The sequence below is a fragment of the Erpetoichthys calabaricus genome, chromosome 12 (assembly GCF_900747795.2).
Source record: "Erpetoichthys calabaricus chromosome 12, fErpCal1.3, whole genome shotgun sequence".
In the NCBI taxonomy this organism is placed as follows: domain Eukaryota; kingdom Metazoa; phylum Chordata; class Cladistia; order Polypteriformes; family Polypteridae; genus Erpetoichthys; species Erpetoichthys calabaricus.
In genome coordinates, this window is record NC_041405.2 from 5,961,644 (window position 1) to 5,979,483 (window position 17,840).

Consider the following 17,840-nt stretch of genomic DNA (forward strand, 5'->3'; position numbering starts at 1 on the left):
ATTAGTTGTAAAATACGAGACGTCAGAGATAAATGTGTGCTATGTGAATTTCCCCTTGGGATTAATAAAGTATCTATAAGAGCTTCACCTCTGTTTGTGGGGTCCTCAGCCCCCATGCTATCTGACGGAGCTCAGCCACAGTGTGCGCCACCACATCATTCTGTCCTGCTACCTTAAACATCAGACAGACAGACTGATGAGCTCCTCTTCTATGTGCGAGGCTCGACCTCCCCGTGTTCATCATTCCTTGTCACTGCATTAGATGAATTGTACTTTCGGATGCGCACCCATTGCTCGTCAGGTCTCATGCACACAACGCCCACCTCCACCACTAAAGACAAAATTAAATCAGGTTCTTGGTCTCCGTCATCAGGTAGGTCTCATTAGTCCAGTGTGTCTCCACCCCTTTAGTGTCGTCACTCACTTTAACACATTTACACGTCTGAACGACCACCAAAAGGGAAAGTGGGGGTTGACAGACAGAGCACGACATCAGTGGTGGTCTCCCTTTGGTGGATCGAGCACAATAGTCGGAGTGGCGAAACCACCGGTTATGAAACGCCATTTTAGGCGATCGTCGCCCTCGCTGACATTATGTACATGAAGGCTAAGACGGAAAAGTCGCATAATGTGACACGGGCTTTAGATGTCGCATTGCGTCTGCCCGTTAGACAGCGAGACTCCACCAACACACACAGACCCTACCGCTGGTGGTCGAACGCTGTCTTTTTAGCGACCGTCTCTTCCTCTAAATTGACTCAGCCTCGGCTACCCCCGCCCCTCGATTGTAATTCTTTAATGCGTTTGGCTACAGCTTTCACAGCCGGACTATGTTTGTTGTTTCTATTGGTCAAGTACGCTGCCTATCTTGTTCATTCACAAGCTCTTCGTCTACCCGTTTACAATCCTCCCCTACAATTGGATGCTCCCTTTGACGCGTGCCCCCTTTACTTTCTGTAATTGGTCGAGTCTGCGCTTGATCCGCCTTGTCACGGCAAAAACAATTTCACTCAACTTTATAGACAGCGCCTAAGAAGAACAAACAGACGTGCCGAAGGGCACCCCTGCGCTAGAAATCTGCATTTTGATTTTGAAAGGAGCCCGGAAAATGAGCGCTGAATAACGCTGGACGATAAAGGCCGGCACACAGCAGACATGACTGTGTCGTAGTCGCGTATCGGCGTGCCCTCGATTCCTCCCATTTCATCTGTACGCCTGTGGCGCTGACATTCTACGATCGAGGAGACGGCGGAACACTTGGCCTTAGGGCGATCCCCCCCCTATCCAGCCGTCAACCTCCTAGATTGTCTTCGTGAAGGGCGGCTGTGCGAGGTGAGGTGCAGTGCCGGAAGATACACTCGGCCGGCTTGGAGGTTTCTGTAAAGTATGACATGGCCGGGCTTCTAGATGTCGCCCCAAAGTTGATCGAGTTGAGCTGTTTTTGTTGATTTTTGTTTTAGGCCGTCATCGAGGAAAAACAAAAAGAGATGCATATTAAGGTCCGATCGAATGGAGAAGCACTGGAGATGAACGGAGCGCAGAGCGCCTAAGCTGCGGGGCAGAATAAATCGGAAAACAAAAACGGAAGAGAAGATCCGTGACAGTCCAAGCCTGAGGAAGTCGTCGCCTTCGATTTGCGTGTCGTCGCGCGCCAGGGCTCCATCGTTTAGGGCGAAAAAGATACATCGGGAGATGCGGCGCCAGTAGATAAGTGAACGGCAGCAGAAGAAAGAAGAAACTCGAACACCCCCAACCACACCTTGGCAGACCACCGGACGGAGGACACCTGAGCAGGTGAGACAAACCCAGGGGTCTGGAAGGGGCGGAGCTTCCGAAGGCTGTAATGGTTTTCACAATGTTTAAAATCTTGGGCGACGGTCTAATATTTCTTTTGTTTGCCTCCTCATCCTCTTATCGTTCATTTGCCTTCCCTTATATCTATGAAATACCGACTACTCGTGCAGAACCCGAGGTTCTGGTGTCTCTGCACTCCGGAGTCTCCACCGTGGGGCTCCAAGTCGCTGGAGTTGGCTTCATGGACACTCGTCATTATTTCTGAAAGGCAGCTCTGCAAATTAAGAACACCTCTGAAGAGCCTGTTTGATTGCACGTTTATGTCACTTGGTGTATTCGACCGTTGTCATTGAGTCTGGCAACCATCCCACATCCATGATCTTAACCACAGTGTAACTGGACACATCCCATAACGTCCCCGTCGTTTAATGCAAACCAATAACCTCCTTAAAGGACCGGAACTGTGCTGTGCGTGATTTGAGTCAGGTGACCCCCAAACTGTAATCTTGACCAGTGTAACTGGTGCAGCTCAGGGGGTCTGCATCTGGTCTCAATGGGCGCCCATTGGAGTCGGCTCCACCTACTTGAAGCTCCACAGTGGAGGCTCCAGGCTAAAGAGGACGAGTAACAGAGAAGTATGAGGGCAGCGCCCCAAGCAGAGACAAATGTGGCTGTGACGTGGATTTGCTCCAAGGTGGTACGGGTGTTGTGAGGCCGAGGGAGGGTCTGTCACTACATAAGAGGCAACTGCATACTTAGCAACTCAAATGGCTATTGAGCTGTGGCTTACCTGCTCAGAGGTCCTGAGTTTGTGGCTGGCCTCTCCACGCGAGCAGTTCCTTGGGTGATGGGCCCGATGTTCTCAACTCATTTCCAAATGTGTCTCCTGCTGTTTGTGTCACAAGGTGGTCTTGAGGACATAATTATTGTTGAAGTGTCTGACTTGAAAGTCTTCCAGGTGGTGAATGGTGGCCACTTGAGGCTTCAGGGTGCGGTTTGTGAATCCTGCTTTTAAATGCTGAACACAATAATCGGACAGCAAACGGTGGTCTGCCTGTTCTGCAGTGGTTCCTTGATGTTTGTTTGGGTCTGTAGAGGTTTTAATCAACTTCTACCTGCTCTTCTTTTCAGGTTTATTTCAGCATTGGGGGCACCCCAATGTGTTGTTCATTCTGCTGTTAACGTGTATGGCGGTCGTGTTGGGACATTGTGTTTTTGTCACATCTTGCTACTCATCCATGACTTATCTGGGTAATTCCTTTTCCAGGTTTCCATCAACGTGACCGCCAAGATGACCCGCGACCTTCAGCTGGACGACCTGCCAGACTGGGCAGGCGCCAAAGAGTTCTACCAGAAGTACGAGCCGAAGGAGGTGATTGGCAGGTGAGAGCCTTCAGATGAAGCACAGAAGGGCGACAGCCCAATGTTGCGTCTGTGTCGGTCTCTAGTGTGTCTTTTTCACCGAGAATGTCCAATACTGCAGGGGGGTGAGCAGCGTGGTGCGGCGCTGTGTGAACAAGCAGAATGGCCGCGAGTACGCTGTAAAGATCATTGAGATCACTCCCGAGAGGATGACTGCCCAGCAGCTTCATGAAGTCAGGGAGTCCACCATGAAGGAGATTGACGTCCTCAGGAAGGTGTCAGGGCATCCGTCCATCAGTGAGTGAAGCCACCAGTGACCCCTCCTTCATTTTCTCATGGACTCCTCTATCACTGCTACACTCTTCCTTTCATTCTTTCCCTCTGCACCGTGTACTAAACTGTTTAATTTTTCTTCTCATCCCGTTTTTTTCTGACGACATGGTGTCGTCCTCACTTGGCCTTCCTCTACTCTTGGTTTCTCATCTGTACTGTTTGACTCCTGTGGTCACTCCTTGTCCATGCGTCTCTGATCATGAAGGTCTGACATTTAACTGACTGACTGACTTGCCCTCTCTCTCTCTTTCTCTTTCTCCAGTCACACTAATCGACTGCTATGAGTCGTCCACCTTCATATTCCTCGTCTTTGACCTGTAAGTCGATGCAAAGCTGTAGTGTTTTATGAGCTGGTAGACTTAGGTGGTGCCTACTGCTGCCCTGATTTTCTCACGATGGTCGTTTCTTTCTCTTGGTGCCCAGGATGCGAAGGGGAGAACTGTTTGACTACCTGACAGAGAAGGTGACGTTAAGTGAGAAGGAAACAAGGTGAGCCCCTCGTTCGTCTCACACAGAACATAAGTAATCTCACAAATGTCAGGAGACCGTTCAGTCCATCAAGCCTGTGTGTTTAGCTAACAGTTCAGCTGTCACAAAGTCTCATCCAGTTCCTCCTTAAAGGTTGTCAAGATCTCTTCTTCAACTCCTTGTCTTGGTAGCTTGTTCCAGATTCCCACAATTCTTGGTGCAGTGCTCCCTGATTTAGTCCTAAACACACTTCTCCCTAATGTCCACTGGTGTCCTCGAGTACATGATTTACCGTTAAGTTGAAAGATGTCTACTGGATCTACTTTATCAAGGCCTATTGAGAATTCAAAGACTAGACCTGGATGAGGTTCCCACTCTGTCTTCTCTGCTCATTGCTTGACAGGTTTAATTCGTGGATTCTGTCGGAGTAAATCTTCCGTTTTTAGTGATGAATGTGCAGGTACAGGTGTCATATCGATCTTGACAAGTCGTGGCCTAAACAGAAAAACCGAGATTGAATAAAATCATAACAAGCAAGATTAGCTAATCTGATTAATTCCCATGTCTAAAACACACAAAGACTTTCTGGACTGACTCAAAGTAGAACTAGAAAATAATTTTTAATTTTGTTATTAATGAAGTTGATGGAAAAATACAAACCTGCAGACAAAGGTTTCCCCAAGTCCAAGTTCGAGAGCCACCCGTTTATTCTAATGACGCACTTTACTGTCCGTTTCTTTGCCTTTGACCCTCAGGAATGTCATGCAAGCTCTCCTCCAGGCTGTTCTGTACCTCCACTCGCAGCGCATTGTGCACCGAGATCTCAAACCCGAGAACATCCTACTGGATAACGATGGCAATGTCAAGCTCTCGGACTTTGGATTTTCTTGTCAGCTGCAACCAGGCCAGCGCCTCCGAGGTGAGTTTGTATGCCTAGTGGGGCCTGTGGATTCAGGGACCCTTCGAAACACCTCCATGATTAACTAACTATCTGACCGGTTACTTTTAGAGCTGTGTGGGACCCCTGGATATCTGGCCCCTGAGATCCTAAAGTGTTCCATGGATGAGACTCATTCTGGCTATAGTGAAGAGGTGGACCTGTGAGTACCCATCAGTTGTACCCCTCTGCTCCGTCAAGTAAGGCACACACTGACCTCCTGTTTGCTTCTCCGTAGCTGGGCCTGCGGCGTTATCATGTTTACTCTTTTGGCGGGATCCCCCCCATTCTGGCACCGTAAACAAATGCTAATGCTACGAATGATCATGGAGGGCCGTTATCAGTTTAGCTCTCCAGAGTGGGATGACCGTTCAGACACCGTGAAGGATTTGGTAAGTTGTGGCACTAGTGCCGAGTTAGGGTGAGGAACTGATTGTCCAGTTCTGGTGAGTTAGGGAGAGGAACTGATTGACCTTTGACCCCCTGTACAGATCAGTCGCCTCCTAGTGGTGGATCCTATACAGCGTCTCACTGCCGAGCAGGCCCTGGCTCATCCTTTCTTTCAGCGTTATGAACTAGAGGAGGTCCGTCATTTTAGCCCATACCGCAAGTTTAGGGTAAGTCCAGGTTGCAGTAGAATTGCCCACTCTTAACACCAACTGATCTTTGCCACTGAATGTCCTGGCGGTTTATTCTCATTTGTCTCCCCAGGTGATGATCTTGACAGTTCTGGCTTCTATCCGAATTTACCTCAACTACCGCCGGGCCAAACCTCTTACCAAGGAAGTGCTTATGCGGGACCCTTATGCAATTAAGGGGGTCCGCAAGCTGATCGACGCTTGTGCCTTCCGTATCTATGGGCATTGGGTAAAGAAAGGAGAGCAGCAAAACCGAGCGGCCCTGTTTGAAAATAGCCCAAAGGTGGCACACCTAGCCATTGGCTTAGAGGAAGAGGAGGGACATCTAGTGCCATCGACCATGGGTAGTGGCTGCTTAAGCCCCCTGGACATTGGTGGGATGGGAGGTGGGTTTTGGGGTATATAGGGTGTAGTTGTTTCAAGCAGGTTTACAATTTGTGACTTTCTGGGACCTTTATGTTAGACCCATGGGGACAAATGTTGGCTCCCAAGGCACAACTCTTCACAGTACTGTAACTCAGCGGACCAGCAGTAGTGCAGGGTTCTCATTTCACTGAATGTTCATTTCTCTTATCGACTGCAAGTGATGGCATATGCAGGTAACCATCTGTCACCCGCTATTGTATATTTTATAATATATTAATAAATTTTAACAATCCGCGCCTGCTGAAACTTAGTTTGATGTTTTTGCATGCCAGATGAACCATTTACAATGAACGTGTCTTCTGTTATGTGTATTCATGTGGCAGCCATCAATGCCAAGAACAAGCCATGACCTTCTAAGCGTGAATGTAACTTTGTGTTTTTTTTTATTTTGGTCACAAACAGTGCATGAAATGAATCCATTCCAGTCATATCTGCAATAAAATCCTGGGACCTAATCAGGTCCAGCCAATAAAACCCAACAGCACTGAGCGGATATCATGGCTAACTAGGTTACTCTTGTTATGAACCCACAGACGACGACATAACCAGATGGTGAGTGATGTGGTGATTGGGGGGGCCCTTTTCCAAAAGTACAGCCAAATGCAGAGCCTATCACATGGTCTAATGCTCTCATTGATACTGTATATATACAAGGTGGTCAGATGCTGTTATTTTTAGATCTTCTGGTCAAAAAGGCAAAATGTCAGTTGACCCAAACAGTAAGAACATTCAAAGCAGGAAGAAAGAAGATGGTTTAGCTGGGGATGTAAGGATCAGTTTTGTGGAAAAAGGTCCTCCATGGACCTCCCCTCATTGCTTGCAGTCGAGTGCACTTGCTTCTATTTCTTGCGTGCGGATTTCTGGTTTTTCTCCTTCTGCTTCCCATTGTCCTCCAACTGAGCCAGCTTGGAATTCAGCATCTCGGCACTTAGCTTGAGCTTCTCTTCCATGTTTTCTCGTAACTTTGCCACCTCCACATCAAGCTGTGACTGGATGAATTGTTGGAGCTCCGCTTTGGGTGACGTGGCTGTAGGAGAAGACAAGTAAATTGCATGTGTTAAGGTGAGGTGAGAAAATGAATGCCATGAAAAGCAAGTGCCTTTCAAGTACCTGGACGTTCATCTGTGGCAGAACTTTGTAGGGGAGTTGAAGCTGCTGCTTCTCCGGTGGCATCCGCACCTGCAATGCCATTTACAACTCCTTTTATCTATCTATTCACAGTATCAGTGTGTGTATAAAGCAGACATCATTACAACTCTTGTGTACCTTGCTGCTTTTCAGTCTCTGATGGGGTCACCTCCCCTTGGTGGTCCTCAGCTTTTCCTGTCTCTTCAGTTGGCAGCTCTGTGGTACTTTCTAGCAGAAGAGACATTTGAGTATTCATATTAGAATGCCTAGACTTTTGTGAAGAGCTCTGCAGCATCTCCTGCCTACAGTGGTGGTGTAGTATGGTGGTGCAGTCTGTCAAACCAGTTCTAACTTACCATCTCCTGGCAATGGCTCCTCTTGCAGTCCAGTGTAGGTCAATGTCAGGTCAAGCCGCACCTGTAAGAGAAACGATCATGGCAGACAGCAGGTGCCAGTCCTCTGCCCCATCTCTCTTAGGTGAGGCGGTCTGATGAACACTAATCAACATGGCAGAATCAGAAACTGAGCCCTCAAGCTAAATGACTCCATCCCATGGCACAGTTGCCAAAAAAGCTTGGAGGCTCTTTTTCAGACTGCAAAGGTCCGGGTCAATAAAAGAAAAGCACAGTAGGCAGAATTTGTCCTTAAGCTGGCAGAAGCTGACCACGCAGCGTACTGTAGGTGGACTCACCTGAGCAGTGAAGGCATATTTGTAGAGTTTGAAGTGACGGAAGTAAGTGTTGACCACGTATTCAGATACCAGCCTCACTTGGTGCATATCAAACAAGTCCACGCTGAAAGGGGGACGCTGGTAAGATGGAAAGGGCAGCGCCTTTTAACTACCAAAAGTCAGGAGTTTTCAAAACCATTTGTCCTAGTACATCCACATCTTACTTACCCGCACAGAGTGACAGAGGACCAGTTCTCGGAGGAGCTCAAAACACTGTGACACGTTCCCGAGGGGCGTTTCTGAAACACATAGGAGGGCGCACACCTTGACTACATGAAACACAAAAAGTCATCGCTCCAACACCCCCAATCAATGGCCGCAGAGTCGTCAGGACTGGGTGGCCGCTTACTGTTGTTTTGTGTTGACAGGTTGGTAGATGGGGCAGCCAAACCCAAAGTGATGAAAAATGAGTTGGATTACACAAACTGTAAAACAGATAACCGTTAGCTGGTTTGCCTTTCTAAGACAGCAAGTGTTGTGTGCGTCATGAACGGCGGGCAGCTCGGTGGCAGAGAGTCGTTAGTCAACCAGCCATGGGATTAAAATCGGGATGTTGGATCTGTAAGGCAACTGTGTAGCCCACGTCAAGTTAATTAGACACTATACATTGTCCCCAGTGAGGGTAAAATACACAGGCGCCCCTCCTTGTACTGTTGGCATCATCTCTGACTTCCATATTTCTGTATTAGACTAAGTGGTCTTAGAAAAGGGATTGATGGATGGTGGCAAATATGGTATTCTGCAGAATTATGAAGGATGGATAGATAGATATTTTAGTGTAGTTGACGGGATTAGATAGCTAGATACCGTAGTTAGATAAAACTTTATTTGTCCTCAAGTGAGACTCAACCCCACTTACCCATGCAAGCCTCATGCACCAGCTTAACAATAGAGAAAAAAGCTGACGTCTGCTCTTTGTTGAAGTGGTGGTCCCGGCAGAACAGCACGTTGTATACGTACAAGTCCAGTAGGATGCCATCTCGGGGATTTGAGGGCTGCAGATGAAACAGCTTGGCCAAAACCCTGGGATATGAAAGAGGCAAGAGCAAAGTCAGGAAAGCTACTGTGTAGGACAAAGGGGACATTGCCCATTCTGTTAGGCTTTAGTGGCACACCAGGCCTGTTAAGGCAGCAGATATAGCAGACATCCAGCCATGTCTTCTCACATTTACATTCCAAAGTCAGTGACTGAACTCCAGCTTGTACTAGGATCTACCTGGACTTCATCTGATATCAAAGGTGCAAATCAGACTTGAACTGATATCTTTCCATTTCCAGAGGCCCCCTCAGCAAAGTTCATGAACCAGAAGGTGTAAAATGGAGTCAAGCCAGAACAAAGAGCTGTAAATCAATGAACGACAACTCTGATGGACAAAATAATACACCTATGTGAGGGCATTGGTTTTGTAACTGGAAGTGACTTTAACCCAATTAGGAGAGGTTAGAATTCCTTCTTAAAAACCAGCTGCACCCATTCTCTAGACACACTCACAGATTCTCTGGAGAATTCTGAGGTAATTTGGGGGATTCTCACTCCTGAGCTCACTCTCCAAAATGGCTGAAAATCTTTGAAGCCACTCTCTTTCATCAGAGAACTGAAAGCTCGGACAATCTCTCCTCTTTGAGACCAGGAAGCTGAGATTCCCCCTGTCAAGTCCAGTCCTGTCCCAGTTGTCTCAGAAGACTGAGAAGCAGCCATTACTTCAAGAAGAGGAATTCAGCATCTTAAACTCTTATACCAGAAAGAGCAGTGCATTTTGTCAATGACATTGCAGATGACACACCAAAGAGCCAAACTGAGAAAAGCACAGAACACCACAGACAAAGAATCACACAGCAAAGTGAAAGAGTGCACTCCAACGTGAGGAGAATCTGCTACTTGAACCCAGAACAGCAACAAAGTAACTATTCCACACAACATCAGACTGCATCTTCAAAGACAATGTATTCTAAAACTATCAATCTGTGCCAAGATAAATTAGAACTCTGAATAACAAGTAAACAGCCAGTCAGTATGTTATACAGTAGGTTTGTCTAGTCTGTCTGTGAAGCACCAGTTTACAGACCAGTTTTGTAGACCAGGGCATCAGTCTTGGGGACAAGTCAGGGTATTAGCTGTACAGTTTGGCTGTGTATGTGCAGATGTGCCACAGCAAGGCCAAAGCAAGGAAGAGGCAGGCAGATGCTGTAAACTGAACTCACGCTTGGAGCTGCTCCATAGTCCTGGCATCTTCAACAAGGTCCATGTCACTGAAGGTGAGGTCAGCCCTAAATGAGACGACACAGGCACACTTAGCATGTGACTTAAAATTAGAGAAGTAAAAAAAAATCAATATAACTTACCAGAGAAGCACTTTGGCTTTGTGAAGCTGGGGCTGAAAGCAGACGAATACATAAGGTGAGAATTTGAGAGGTGGAATCCAATAAAAAATGAGACTGCCATCCTGATGTGACAGCACTGAATGTCAAATTAAGAAAAGGGAATTATAACTTGGATGAAACATCTCCACAGAAGAGAGAATATGGAGAAATGGAAGGAGTTTCAAAGACAGATGATAGATAGATAGATAGATAGATAGATAGATAAAACTTTATTTGTCCCCAGGGGGAATTTTGACTTTTTACAGGAGCTCAATAAATAAATAAATAGGTATATAAATAAGTAAATGAATAAACACACACACGGTCCATATATGAAACATAACATTTTCAAACCTGCTTCATTTAATTAATGGTCAGGGATAAGGGTGGGGTGGTGTTGTGGGTTTGTGCTGAAATCATCCTAGATGGCCCCGCTTTATATATTGCCTTTACTTAAAGTGAGGTATCTCAACAATGCAATGAATAGAATAAGCTAATTGATATAAACACACCATCTTTCTCCATACAACACCTTCTGACGAAAGAACACCTGAACCTAAAACTCCTGAATGAAACAGCAACCCATTAAACTGAAATACTGACACTCAAACAGAATCCTCTTTGGAGTTTCATAATGAACCATCTGACGATACTTAGCGCATCGCACTTCGTTTTTATTACTATTTACTTTTTGACATTTTTATTGAAAGTATTAGCTTGTGTGCCCTGGGACAGACTGGCACACTGTCCAGGTACATTTCCTCTTTTGTTACGCACACAAGCCAGCTGGGTAGAAGTGAGAAAGTGATAAACTGGCTGCCATGCTGACGATGTATTCTTCCTTTTCCCATACCCTACAACAACACAGAGCATCTTCAGATTTGTTCAGTGTATCAGTCATACTATTAGAAGTATCATTTCTTAAGCATCATATTTCAGACTAGCAGAAACATTCATTCATATATCCATTCACGCACTCGTGCATTTCTAATGTTACGGTGACACACTCCACAGATAACAATCAGGTGCAGGTCACAAACCAAGAGCAGTGAATCCCTGAAGCAGGTAGCAGCGCATTCTGTGCCACTGCAGCACCCATAAAAATACAATAATCATTAGTAGTGAAACAGTTACCTGTGCAATTCACATTCAGCAATCAAATTAAATATTAAAAACGAAAGGTTAGAGCTGCAGCTTTTAAAACCTCTTTAAATTGTGCCGTAGTAAAACACAAAAACTGGCATAACCAACCCCAGCTCCTCATGATCGCTGTATTCAGACACGGTGTTTGTCCGTCCCCGCATTGCCCCCCTCGTCCTCCTCATTACGGTCACTTAATTTGTTACCTTCTCCAATTTGCAGCTCTTCATCTCTGCTGTGACGCTCGCCAATCGATAGTTCGGAATCTCAGGACTCTTTCCGGCCTCGGCGAGTGACTGCCGACCCGCTTCGTCTCCTAGCAACTAGACGCTGCGTTTAAGAGTTTCTACACTTCCTGCTTGTGTCTATGTGTCAAAATAAAAGTTTATTCAAAAATAGTTATTTTCTTTCTATTAGAGTTCTAAAAGTACAATGTGTTTAATTAGACTCGTTAGCATGCACAGGTAATACTAACTTTGTCTGCCCAACTGTTTGAGCGCAGGTCGTAGAAACAGAAGTATCGCTGACATCTGAAACTTTTTTGTTCATCCATTCCACAGCACGAGGGAGGTAGGCGGAGCTAATCATGAAGCCTCTTGTATCGCGATTCTTTTCAATTTATTATCGCAAGCCCCTGTCCCTACTCAGGACATAGCAGTTTTAGGAAATGGATGGATGGATGGATGAATGTTATTCGGACTCTTGTCTGTGCGGATTGTGTCTTTTCTCCGTATCTGTGTGGGGTTTTCTGCATTTAAGAAACTGAGCGGTATGTATCAATATGTTCTGCAGCGTCGCATTTCTAAAATGGACAGGAGGGCTGGATACCGAAAGGACGGAATTGTAGATGTGTAATTACCATATAATGCTTGATTTAATAGAGTCTTCGATAAATATGAAAAAAAAACTAAGTCAGTGATGTAGACAAAGGGAATTGTTTCTTTACAAATTCACACAAAACATACTTTTCGGTTTTTAGTCTGAGAGCAGTTTGAATAAATTCAAATTCAGAAATCATATTCAACGGGCAAGAAAACCTTTATTTTATATAGCGCCAAACAGTAAATGCTATCCCATAGCATTTCAGAAGTACAGGACATTATTAAAATGGTTTAATTTATCTGTGCAAGAAAAAATTCAAACCAAAATAAATTGTAAGGAACGAAGTATTGTTAATGTGTTAGTTTTCAACATTGTTTAATCTAAGGCAGGGTTGCGGGGATGAAAACCTATAATTGCAGTATTGGGAGCAACGGAGAAACCACCTAAAACCGTGGCCCCTTCTGCAAGTATAAAAGATCACTGGACATCTTGTGCAGTGAGTACACTGCATCCATATGAAGGTTCCAGAAAGATCTTTTATTTATTTAGATCAGTAATAATAAACAGATAATGACAGATTTATGAAATAACGAGTTCCTGATATGAAAAGGTCTCTCGCTTCCAGGGCTAGTTCAAGTTTTCTTGATCTGTTGTATCCAGCTAGGTATTGTACTGGACATTAAAGATTTCTGTTATGTCCAAATATTAGGAACCTTTTCAAAATCCAAAGATACAATTTAATATGCAGCAATCTCTTCACAGAATGAAATGGTTCTTTGTCAGGCTCTAGTTCTCTGAAGAACCACAAAACCCAGTAAAGTCCTATTACAGAACATTTAGTTGTTCTAAGTGTGCAGGGTGTACCCCCAATGTCCTGGCTAAACTGCCCATCATGGCCCTGACCATTCGGACCCTAATTGTCCACCGTGTCTAATTGGCTCTCTCTTACAATTTCACCACCTAATAGCTAATGTGTGGTGAGTGTACTGCTGTAAAAATGGTTGCTGTCACATCATTGATGGGGGTTGAAGTGGCACCCCATTGTCTATTTAAAGCAACTCAAATGTCTAGAAAAGTGCTTTGTAAATGTAACTATCTGTTTAACCCTGGTGCTAGTAATCACATTCACCCATATTTGTCAGCATATAGATACCAATTAACCTAATCGGAGTATCTGCGGGAAACGTAAGAAAAATGGAAAAGACACAGGGAGAACATGCACTCTTCAAACAGAGTGCCAGAACTGGGATTGGAACTAAAGTAACTGAGGCAGAAGAGTCACTTTGGTGCCCATCACAAATATTCAACTTCTGCAATCTTTCCATTTATCCCCCATTAATTTTGCTTTTTCATGGACTTTTATGGGCACTTTTGTGTCAATATGGAGACCAATCACTTCACATTCCAGATGAGGCCTCACCAGTGTATTGTGCAGTATGTCAGACTTTACTCCACAACGTGTGAGTTCTGTATAACCATGCAGCCTCCTAGAAATGTACTGTCCTGAAAAAGGAGAAATACATACAATGAGTGCAGTGTGGTAATGGAGCTGTGAACACAATGCAGGCTTTCTGGGAAGTCACCAGTGCAACCTGGTGGCCAGGCAGTGGATTTCTGATGTTGCTTGTCTTGACTTTTTTCTCCTCCTCCTTTCTTTCTTTCTCTGACCTTTTACTGAACTTAAAAAGTTAATCTAGGTATGAGGTGGTCATCCAACCTCCAAGACATCATTGCTTTTTTTTTTTTTTTTTAAATTAAATTTGTCACCAAAAATTCTATCAGGGTTCATATGCTTCTGCCATTAGAGTCAGGAGGCTATAGTGAGGACTACTTGTGTAACTTAGAAACAGACGTTAGAAGAAGCACATCAGAAAATCATGAAACTAAATTCATAGTTTTAAAATCAGCTGCTTTAGCTCATGCTTCTGACATCATAAATGGGAGCCAACAGCAGCTTGCTTGTATAACTGATACAGAGCTTATGAAACCATACAGGTGTTACAGTATCAGTTTTATATCATAGACAGCAGCAAAACATGCATAGCGAAGCAATACTTTAAATTTACAATGCTGCAGAGCTTTTACACTTTAACCTAATTATCCAACCATTCAGATCATTTTTAAGCAAACGCAAAAGCATTACCAGACAAGGTTTAATTTCAGTAATTCAGCACAGCATCCTAGGTCAGTGCAGAAAAGGAATAACCTTTATTTGTAAATAGACCACTTTTAAAATGTTACACAAAAAGTTTTACTCTTTCCTCCAACACTAGTTTCAAAGAATGGATTTATTCATTAATATTAGTGTTGAGCTATGGACGATTGACATTTGTAGATTCAGATTTTCAAATGTATGTAAATAGAATAAAATATAGTTCATTTCAGCAAAATTACAAACTTATAATAAATGCCTCTCTCTCTCTCTATAAGCATATAGTGTGGACCACCAGGGGGCATACAGCTCCCCAAACACCCGGACACGGCAGACACAGGGATAAGTGTTGTCCAGAACAAGACTTTTATTTCAGTCCTACACCAAGCCGAGTCCCAAACACAGTATAACATATCAACCCTTGGTTTTTACTCCTCACTTGTCCTTCTGACTCCACAAGCTTCATCTTTTTCCTCCTGACACAGGCTCCCAAATGAAGTGAGGCTGCTCCTTACAGTATATTCTGCATCTCAGGAGTACTTCCAGTGTTGTGTCCTTGTGACCCGAGAATACTTCTGGGTAAGATGGGAGCCCTATACACAAGGGCTCAACAATCCCTGCAGCAGCCCCTGGTGGTCCCCACAGAAGCCAACAGGGCTGGAGTGTACTCCAACTCCCAGTGTGCTCAGTGGGAATCTGTGGAACCGTGGCAACCCAGGGTGATGACAACTAATTGTTCGGGAGAGGCAGTGCCCTTCATAAGCTACCTCTCCTGTCCTTCCATTCAGGAGGCGTCCTGGCCAGGCAACAATGCTGGCTGCCTCTTACTATATATATATATTAGTGTCTGCAGTTCCAAAATAACAATTACTCCTCCAGGATGACTATTTATGATCTTTATCTTTCTCTGATATTAGCTATGTGGCTGGAGATAGACAAAATTCTTTTTAATGTCTTTACAAATATGATTAAGTCCCTTAATGCAGATTAGCATTAGCATAAATTTAGTTAATTAGGCATTTTTGCCATGGAAAATACCTAAAAACTGCTAAAACATTGTGAAAAATATCCTAAAAATAGCACTCTGCCTAAGCCCTTCACCTGCACTGGTCCACTTGGCAACAAATGACTGGTGATTCTATGCCACTGAGATTAAGTTTTAAATTACGAACTCCAATTAAATATTTTCATTGTTAGAAACAGACAGCCTATTTGTGGGCTTTGCCTCATCTTCAGTTAAATCATCCTAAAATATTTGTGTAAAGGCAGGGACTGTGGGGGCAACAGTGGAGCACCTCAAGGATCAGGCCTGTCTCCTTTTGTCTTCACTGTGTACACCTCTTGACTATAAATATAACAGTACGTCAAGTCACTTGTAGAAATTTTCAGATGATTCTGCACTTATGTGGTGCACTGATAAAGGAGATAAGACAGAGGAGAGGAGTCAAGTGGGGGACTTTGTTTCTTGGTGCAAAGAGAATTGTATGCAACTTAACATCAGCAAAATCAAAGAATTGGTTATTGCCTTTCACCTCACCGAAGAGCCTCTATGTCCTGTCACTATTCCGGGAGTGGATGTACAGTTGGTCCACTCCTACAAGTATTTGGGAGTCCACATCAATGACAGACTGGATTGGTTCCATGACATCGGGGAACTTCATGAGAGAGGGAAGAGCAGACTCATGTTTATCCTAATATTGTGCTCCATTAATGTGGGTAGAGACATCCTTCATATATTCCACAACCCTGTGATGTCCAATGCAATATTCTACCCTGTGGGGTGGTGGGCTGGTAACATCACTTCAAGAAAGGCCCACTGAATCAACAAACCAATTAAAAGAACAGGCTTAGTTATGGGACACACTTTGGACCCCCTGGAGGTCACAGCTAAGGAGAGAGAGAGAATTGCCATTATGAACAATGCTGCACATCCTCTCCATGACTGGGGGTTCTTTATACCAACAGCAATACGCCTGTATAGCAGATCACTGCTATAATTGTTTTTATAATTATAATAACTTTATAGGACTCTCTTAATGACTGATGATTTTTAGCTAGGAAAGCAAAACTGAAGGTAAAATTATTAGACATGGATATATTTCTGCACTGCAATAATATAACAGTGACAAAAAAAACCCACTTTGTTAATAATATACGGGAGATTTCATACTCGTAAGAAAATTGAGCAGAAGAAATTAGAGATCGCCTCGTCTTACAATATTGAAGTTTGACATGCCTCACTGTGACTGTGATTGCCAAGTCAGAAGTTTTTGTAATTAGGGTGTTGATGAACCCATGGAAAAGGTGGGTGCTGCACACACCACATTGTATATCAGTGTGGTGGAGATGGGAATATTGAAAACCTTTAAATTTCTCTGCGCTTGTATTAGTGAGGATCTTACCTGGTCTCACAACACTGTTCAATTAGTTGAGAGATTTCAAGGGTGTTTGTACTTCCTGAGAAAGCTAAAGAAATTTGGCATGGCAGCCAGAATCGTTGGTGGTTTTTACAAGGCTACTACTATTGACAGCATTCTTACCAATGCCATCACAGTCTTGTCTGGTAACTGATCTGCACAGGGTCACCAAGCCCTAGAGCAGGTGGTCAGGAATGCCTAGACCATTTCTCTTCCATCTCTGGAGGACATTTACTTTACTAGAGTTATCAGGGGGCCCACAGCATTATAAAGGCCAGCACCCAACCCTGATACATCTACTCACACTCTGAACTTCAGACAGATGCTATAGGAGTGTGAAATTGAGGACCACAAGACCAATAGTTCCTGTCCATTACCTCTTTCCTTCACAATATCTGACTTTACTAGCACACACTGAAGCTCTAGTCACTAATTTATCTGTTCCATTTACCTTTTACATAAAAATTATTACATAATCTTAAATGTTTACATAACACTCATAGAATTTGCACTATATATGCTTTTATTGCACTGCTGTATTTATTTAGGGATTTTTCTTCTTCTTATCTATTGTTTACATTATAAGTGACCCTGTTGTTTATTGACAATTATTCCATCCATCATCCAACCTGCTATATCCTAACTACTGGGTCACGGGGGTCTGCTGGAGCCAATCCCAGCCAACACAGGGCGCAAGACAGGAAACAAACCCAGGGCAGGGCACGCACGCACACACACACACACACACCAGGGTCAATGTAGATTCGCCAATGCACCTAACCTGCATGTCTTTGGACTGTGGGAGGAAACCGGAGCACCCAGAGGGAACCCACGCAGACACGGGGAGAACATGCAAACTCCACGCAGGGAGGACCCAGGAAGCGAACCCACCTCTCCTAACTGCGAGGCAGCAGTGCTAGCCACTGCGCCACCATGACAATTATTAGCACGTTAAAAGTATAGTTTTGTGATTAATTTGTGTATTGACTGACTGTCTACTGTGCATTACAATACATTCTTAACTCATCTGAAAATGTAATGTTATTCATGTTGTTTCTTAATTGTCACTACATTGATTTGAATACAAACCCCGAAAGTGGATCACTTATAATGTAAATCTCACCCATTCTAT

The 17,840-nt window shown here is 44.2% G+C and overlaps 2 protein-coding genes across 3 annotated transcripts in view; one reads left to right on the forward strand and one right to left on the reverse strand.

The window, feature by feature from the left end:
• Nucleotides 1-973: 973 nt before the first annotated feature.
• On the forward strand, nucleotides 974-6,197 carry phkg2 (phosphorylase kinase, gamma 2 (testis)). The gene is made up of 11 exons (XM_028814972.2): nucleotides 974-1,332; nucleotides 1,461-1,794; nucleotides 3,062-3,177; nucleotides 3,278-3,453; nucleotides 3,752-3,806; nucleotides 3,913-3,978; nucleotides 4,713-4,876; nucleotides 4,967-5,057; nucleotides 5,133-5,286; nucleotides 5,386-5,511; nucleotides 5,606-6,197. Exons 3-11 carry the CDS (start codon nucleotides 3,086-3,088, stop codon nucleotides 5,936-5,938), a joined length of 1,257 nt encoding a protein of 418 aa, XP_028670805.1. The 5' UTR covers nucleotides 974-1,332; nucleotides 1,461-1,794; nucleotides 3,062-3,085; the 3' UTR covers nucleotides 5,939-6,197.
• A 78-nt stretch (nucleotides 6,198-6,275) lies between these two features.
• The window catches only part of cfap119 (cilia and flagella associated protein 119), a 77,515-nt gene continuing 65,950 nt past the window's right edge, over nucleotides 6,276-17,840 (reverse strand). Inside the window, exons 1-10 of one of the 2 annotated variants that reach the window (XM_028814976.2) lie at nucleotides 11,524-11,842; nucleotides 10,160-10,191; nucleotides 10,019-10,084; nucleotides 8,676-8,839; nucleotides 7,985-8,055; nucleotides 7,778-7,894; nucleotides 7,443-7,503; nucleotides 7,225-7,314; nucleotides 7,069-7,137; nucleotides 6,276-6,985 (exon numbers count right to left, since the gene is read on the reverse strand). In XM_028814976.2, coding sequence (XP_028670809.1) covers nucleotides 6,798-6,985; nucleotides 7,069-7,137; nucleotides 7,225-7,314; nucleotides 7,443-7,503; nucleotides 7,778-7,894; nucleotides 7,985-8,055; nucleotides 8,676-8,839; nucleotides 10,019-10,084; nucleotides 10,160-10,191; nucleotides 11,524-11,547 — 882 coding nt within the window. In that variant the 5' untranslated portion in view covers nucleotides 11,548-11,842 and the 3' untranslated portion in view covers nucleotides 6,276-6,797. Of the gene's footprint in view, nucleotides 6,986-7,068; nucleotides 7,138-7,224; nucleotides 7,315-7,442; nucleotides 7,504-7,777; nucleotides 7,895-7,984; nucleotides 8,056-8,675; nucleotides 8,840-10,018; nucleotides 10,085-10,159; nucleotides 10,192-11,523; nucleotides 11,843-17,840 lie in introns of those variants that run through there. The other variant, XM_051934719.1, reaches the window with a different exon arrangement.

What these genes read in the sequence shown, in the direction of transcription:
- phkg2 (XM_028814972.2), top strand. Translation starts at nt 3,086, where the DNA reads ATGACCCGCGACCTTCAGCTGGACGACCTGCCAGACTGGGCAGGCGCC. An exon ending in TATAGTGAAGAGGTGGACCT is followed by an intron (nt 5,058 to 5,132) that starts GTGAGTACCCAT and finishes GCTTCTCCGTAG; the next exon opens with CTGGGCCTGCGGCGTTATCA. An exon ending in CAGACACCGTGAAGGATTTG is followed by an intron (nt 5,287 to 5,385) that starts GTAAGTTGTGGC and finishes CCCCCTGTACAG; the next exon opens with ATCAGTCGCCTCCTAGTGGT.